At 41.5% G+C, this 6645-nt stretch overlaps 1 protein-coding gene across 3 annotated transcripts in view; it reads right to left on the bottom strand.

Moving 5' to 3' along the window:
- Positions 1 to 6645, bottom strand: part of TEX10 (testis expressed 10) — a 157836-nt gene that overhangs the window by 142903 nt on the left and 8288 nt on the right. For 2 of the 3 annotated variants that reach the window (XM_019509167.1, XM_019509169.1), the window contains one exon: positions 931 to 1119. In XM_019509167.1, the coding sequence (XP_019364712.1) occupies positions 931 to 1110 (180 nt within the window). In that variant the 5' untranslated portion in view covers positions 1111 to 1119. Of the gene's footprint in view, positions 1 to 930; positions 1120 to 6182; positions 6272 to 6645 lie in introns of those variants that run through there. The other variant, XM_019509168.1, reaches the window with a different exon arrangement.

Genomic DNA, 6645 nt, shown 5'->3' on the forward strand with positions numbered 1-6645 from the left:
GGGGGGGGGGGGCAGCTAGAGTGCAAAAACTCAGGCTAGACAGCTACTTTTGCAGGTAAATCACAGAAGTTCCTGAAAATGAACCCCATTGGGAGGAACAGAGCTAAGGGGAAGCAGCTGGAATTAAAGGGAAATAGAAATGTGCTGAATAATAAAGACAAACTAAGATTTTCAAAAATAGGAATTCAAAGTTAAACATGGTCACAAGATTCTAATTTTGACAAGCACTGCTTCTATGCAAATTAATGACCTACAACCAGCATTTAAAAAAAAAAAAAACCCCAAGGTAATGAAACTTAAAGTGTGGACGAATTAACAATTATATGGCTTTAAATAAGAGACCTGCTATTCATTAGCATGCATCAAGCAATCCACTGTAACTATTTTGTCTGTCTACTTCCATTCTGCAATAAATAACACTAAACTGTAGTACCTTAGCCATGTTTCATTTAAAGGTAAGCTACCATTTAACTTCTACTTACTGTGGGACAGAACCAAAGAGACAGAAAAGTTGCAGTGGCCGCAGCTCAACTGCAGTAAAACCACTAAAAAAAAAAAAAAAATGATATAACTGGTCATTGATCCATTCTTTAAGCTTCTAAACCAATGTCTAACTTCAGGAGTTTTTGAAAATATTTGCCTTAATATAGTTTGCCAAAAGACCCAACTAGCAAAGCTACACAAGCTCTCCAAAGTAAAGCCTTTTATCAGGGCCACTGAGGCAGCATACAAATATGTGCATCTTTTTTTATTTTTTTAAAAACACATCTATTCACATAATTAATCTGACAATGATCCAGAGGGATCACTCTAATTACAGATTAAACACAAAAGTGTCCTCTGCATCCTGGAACGGAGACGCCCTACTAAATATAGCAACCTGAATAATCTGACACTCATCATAATTGTTGAAACCCTACTTTTTCATACCTTTATGTTAAGTTTTCTGTTCTGCGTTGGAAGCATTCCATCTTCTTTAAGCTGTTCTGGAATTTGTATGGCTTTTGTTTTGAAGTTTGTATCGGTTACATTTTCTAGTTTAGGCTTCTTTTTTCCAACTTTTAGCTTCACCTTTTGGAAATCCTCCTGGTGTTTCCTTTTTTTAGTCATCTTGAAGATCTACAAAAAGATATTCAAAAGTTTAAATATGGCTAAATACACTATAGTAAAATGAAAAAAAAAGACAAGAAGAGAGTTATTTTTCTTCTTCTCAAGGACTCTCTCCTGGAACAGTTAACTGTCTTGAAATTTGGCTGTGCACTAAAACAGACCTACACAAAAAGAACACCTTCTTTGTTCTTCACCTATATTTCAAGTAACATATCCTTACTTATTACAACTTTTTAATGGTCTTTATGCATATTAGAAATTTAAACAAAAGAACTGAGAGTTTTTTAAAACATGTTTAACATCTACAGAGAACTTCGTCTCTTTGGGTGTGTTCCTACCTGCAGGGACTTGCATTTGCCACAGCAAAAATAGGAGCAGCACAAATTTGTGCCAGTTTTTGCTACTGCACATGTCCCTGCATGTGTGGTTTGGTGCGGGGCAAAATGCCCCACTTTGGGGAAGTGGCCCTTTCCCCTCTCCTGCCAATTCCCAGAGTGCTGGGATGGTAACAGAGGAGGGGCAACATTCTGGCCAGTAGCCAGAGTCTCTCCCTGGAGGACCGAACCTCTGTGTCTGCTGGCATGTGCTCCTGTGACATGCACCATATTACTTTTTTTTGCAGTATTTTTTCTTTTTTGCCCCACACTGCAAATCTGCAGTACAAGGCACATTTTGACATGCTAGGCATGCAGTTTGTGGCGCTGCTAAGACATTTGTGGCAGGACAAGCTGCACATGCCTGCATGCCTGGAGCTAGCCTTTTTGACAAATCATTTTTTTTAAATTTCTTTACATAAATCTAATTAATGCACATTCCAAGATATCGCTTATACAGGCTTACTAAGTAAAGACCCACACCTTTCTAAGTAGGCCAACCTTTGACAAAACAGCTTTTGAAAAAGCCAGTGGGCAAAACGCATCTAAAACCAGGGCAAATTATACAGATTTAAACCAGTGATTAAAAATCACAGTGGTTGAGACTGGTCCCCACAATAAGTACCTGTGAATTATAAATTAGCACTTTGCCTCAGACACAATCATAGCTAATCCAGTTTAAATAGGCACTTAAGCCTACTGTTTAAATGGCTGGGCCCTGTTTGTTTTCATGCAAGTCATAACAACCCAGCCTAATTTGGGCAGCATCAAACCTGTTGGGTTTTTAGCCTCAAAGACCCTATGAGGAAGTGTACTGTAATAGTCAGAAACTTGTCTCAGTCTATTCCAACTGTGCAAGTGCTCCAATACATGATACTCAACTGCAAATACCCCTGCCTCTCACATAATTTCCTGGATCACCACAGCTACAATATCACTTCAACAATCCCTGCCATACAATTTTAGAATTGATTTTTTTTAGCATAGAAAAGCTTTAACAGGTTTGTCCTCTCCATGGACTGCCATCTTGACCAGGTGAAGAGACTTGCGTATAACCAATGACCCTAAGAGCAACTCTGCCGGGAGTCCTGTACTCCTGGTAGGGTCACCCATTGCAGTAAGGTCAAAGGTAAGGTATTGGATGAAGCACTGTCCGACAAAGACCTCAACAATGGAGAAGGCAAAGGAAGAAGGCACACTTTTCAATGGCTGCAAAGGCAGATGATGGCTACAGTGGAAGAGTAATCCCAGTGGTCTTGGATCTCCTTGACACTGGACACAGGTTTCTCTTCCACCAAGAGCTGTGCAGCTGCCAATGCACAATGGCCTCCTCATGTAAAACGAGTCACACACAGGCTTCTCCCACTGGATCCAACATCTACCACAATAACTAATAACCAATACCCATAGCCTCTACAAAGTCCTACGACAATGAACAAGTGGCAACAGGGACATACGAAGTGATCACTGGGAATCCCTAGTCGCAGACCACACGCAGGCGGCAGTCGCATGTTGGTCCTTTCACCCTTTGAATGGGACAGGAGGGTGATTTGGCAGCGGCGATCATGACTGAACAGTCCTGTTTAGGATCCCCTCTGCTTACTCTGAAAAGGAAGGGGGCTGGAAAAGGTGCCCTAAACATAGGCTGTCCCACCTCATCTTACCCAACTGGATAGTTACTTCCAGAGGGATCACTCTAATTACAGATTAAACACAAAAGTGTCCTCTGCATCCTGGAACGGAGACACCCTACTAAATGACCCAAAGAGTAACAGACCTGAACACAGAATGGCTATTGTTGCCTGAGAACTCTCATGATACAACACTGATATTGCTGTTCCCAACAAGGCCAGACATGCAGAAGGCTAACTGAGGGAAAAGCATGGACGGCCATACATTCTTCTGAAAAGGGAAACCTGCAAATGACAGGCAAATACACAGCATTGGTTTCACCATTAAGAATTAGATGGTCAGCCAAGTGACCAAATCCTCTGTTGGCATTAATGAGCGTCTCATGCCTCTCAATGACCAACAAGTTGCTTGCTACCATCATCAGTGCATACATCCCAACATTACAATAACCAAGGAAGAACAGAAAGGACAGTTTTATGCTGACCTTGATGAAATCCTGACCATCATCCCAAAAGAGAGTAAGATCATCCTGCTTGGAGATTTCAATGCGAGAGTTGGCCAGGACTTTAACATATGGAAGAGCACCACTTGAAAGGAAGGAGTGGGCAAGAGCAATTCCAACAGCATTCTCTTAGTAAGTGTGCAGAGCATGACCCTGTCCTTAACTCCTTTCAGACAAGACAGGTACAAAACATGGCAACACCCTCACTTGAAACAATGCCACTTCCTCGACTATATCATTGTAAGAGCACACAATCTAAAAAATGTTCACATCAAATGTTATGAGAGGAGCCAATGACTGCTGGACCAACCATCACTTAGTGATATCAATCAGAAAGAGCAGGAAGATTCTTGGCCATCTTCTTACTCTGCAGCCAACATATTCCCACTTCAGTCCTAACAAGACTTTAGCAGCTGGTATTACAACCTAACAGATTCATGCCCTATATCAGCTGAAAGTTGTTTATAAGATAAGATACCCAATTATATAAAGTACTGATTTCTAGTTCTAATTGTTCCTGTTAATGGCAGTTACAAATCGTGTCAGAATTGATGGTGAAAAATAAGCAATGTATCATTATACAATTTTAAGAGCTAATGCCTTCAAGCTCTCAAAGAATAAGAAAATATTCATATGTTTAGAAAATTGAGCGCCTCCAAAACTTAGTATGTATAGTAGCATTTATTTCTAACCCTGAAGGTCCAAAGCATTTAGTCTGGAAATTTCTTGACTGAATCCTGAGAGTAGCAGAGTTTTTTGTTTTTTGGGGGGGGGGGGTTGTATTATACCAATTTTAACTACAGCAAAATTAACATTTTCTATCACAGCCAAACTGCTTTACTGCACTCTAAATCCCATTCCTGTCCTGCACTTTGGAGGAAAAGGAGAACAATTCTTCTCCAGCTTTTTATGGCAAATTTTCAAATATCTGAAACCTGCTATGAGATCCCTTAAGTGTGTTCAATTTTGGTGTAAAGATTAATTTGCTCACCCTTTCCTCATACAGCTTGAATTACAACCACTTTATCATCTTAGTCACTCACCTCTGCATCCTCTCCGGTTTCTCTACATCCTTCTTAAATCACAGAGGCCAAAATTACACATAATACTCCAGCTAAGACCTAACAAGCACGGAGTTGGGTGGTGCCATCACCTCCTATGTCTGACACTTAGTACTCTTGTTAATACAGCTCAAAATTGCATTTGCTTTTTTTTTTTTGCAACTATACAATAGGGCTATTTTACTTTGGGTCTGTAATCTAGCAAATCCCTAGATCCTTCTCGGCAATACTGCTGCCTAGCTAATTATCCCCAATTCCATACTTGTGCATTTGGCTCCCTCCACCACAACCCAACCCAGGAGTAGAGATGTACACTTGTCTGTATTGAGTTTCATTCCACCATCTAGTGTCCAGCTCTCCAGTCCATCAAGATCCTTTTCAATTCTGCTCCTATCCGTCAAAGTTTTCACAGGCCCTCCCAGTTCCATGTCATCTGTAGACTCCATCAGGAGTTTCTCACTTCTTGCATCCAAGTCATGAATAAAAATGTTTAACAACTCAAAACTGACCCCTTAAAACTTCAAAACCCATTTGAAGCCTCCTGCCTCCCTGACACTGAATCATTTATAGTTACCCCCTGCTTGCAGTTATTCTGCCAATTATGTATTCACCTAACAGTCATTCTCCCAAGACCACATTTATCCAGGTAACTCATGAAAATGTCACATCAGACTGAGTCATCGGCAAGGCTGGGAATGCCTGAGGAAGCCATTCTAAGACCTGCATGTTCATCTGCAAAAGCAGCAAATAGATTGGGTTCCTGGGGATGTTGGATCACAGCCTTTTCTGTTTGTTTTTTCACATATATCTTCTATCCATACTGAGGCAAGTTTGTTCAAAGCAATCAACACCTTGTCATACATGACAGCACTACTGGGGGCAATTCAGTGTTAAGAGTCTCTCAAGTACTGATGCTAATATTCCATTTTCTCAGACTGGTTTTCAAGGTGTACTTGAATATCTTCTTTCACCCACTTCTATATCAGTGATTAATGGTGAGTTGGAAGTATAGAACCCGATTCAGGACCCAGTTGTCAGGCATCCTTACGACACATCTTGTCTAATGGAGCTGATGTTGTATAAATAGGTTTAATGCTGCTAGAATCTGGCCAAGCTAAAACACTGACATTTGTTCTTCCATCCTTCCAAGAGATATGGAACATATTCCCCAAGGCAATCACTGATAGTAATGTCCCAATTTTTTCAGGTGTTTTCAATGTCATCCAAAGTTTCACACCCATATAACAACGCAGGGATGACACTAGCCTGGCAGACAAGTTTGGTTTGGGTCCTGATGTTATGATTAGGACTTTACCCAACTCAAGGAGGCAGCTGGCTGATTTTGCAGGCAGACTGCAGGGCTGGCCACCATTTTTATGGGCTTATCATGGTGCCCCCTCCCCCCCCCCCCCAACCACTTCTGATTAGCCAAGAGACCCCAATGGCTCCATCCTTTGCCACTGATTGGTCAAGAAGGCTGTCTCATGCAGCCCCACCTCTCACCATTGATTGGTGGAGGGGGTAGGGTAACACAACAAGCACTCCTCAGCCAGTCAGAAGTGAAGGGTGGCAGCCATCTTGGGCTCCCCTTCATGTAGGCAGGTTCCCTCCTCCCGGAAGGGTGTACAGCCCAGCTCTAGGGAGCCAGCATTTTATTTTAAGTAAGTTTTTCCCCCCATGGATTTTACAGGCATTGATTGCCCCATTTTGTGGGCAATGCTGAATTCCACAATTTCCACAAAAACGTGATTTGAGTAGGTCTCCAGTCATGCTAAAAGACACAATTTCAAAGATACCCAAAGACAGTGCTGGCAGATTTCATCTAGTGTTGACTATCAACACCCATGTTTACTTTTCAGGAAAAGCAGCTGCCAAAGTAGGGGAAGCATTCAAAATTCTCCAAAGATCAACCTCTAACCGTAATACCATATTTAATTAGAAAATGAGGTCCAGCCCCCCCCCCCCC

The sequence above is a fragment of the Gavialis gangeticus genome, unplaced genomic scaffold (assembly GCF_001723915.1).
Source record: "Gavialis gangeticus isolate Ggan-Ray unplaced genomic scaffold, GavGan_comp1, whole genome shotgun sequence".
In the NCBI taxonomy this organism is placed as follows: Eukaryota; Metazoa; Chordata; order Crocodylia; family Gavialidae; genus Gavialis; species Gavialis gangeticus.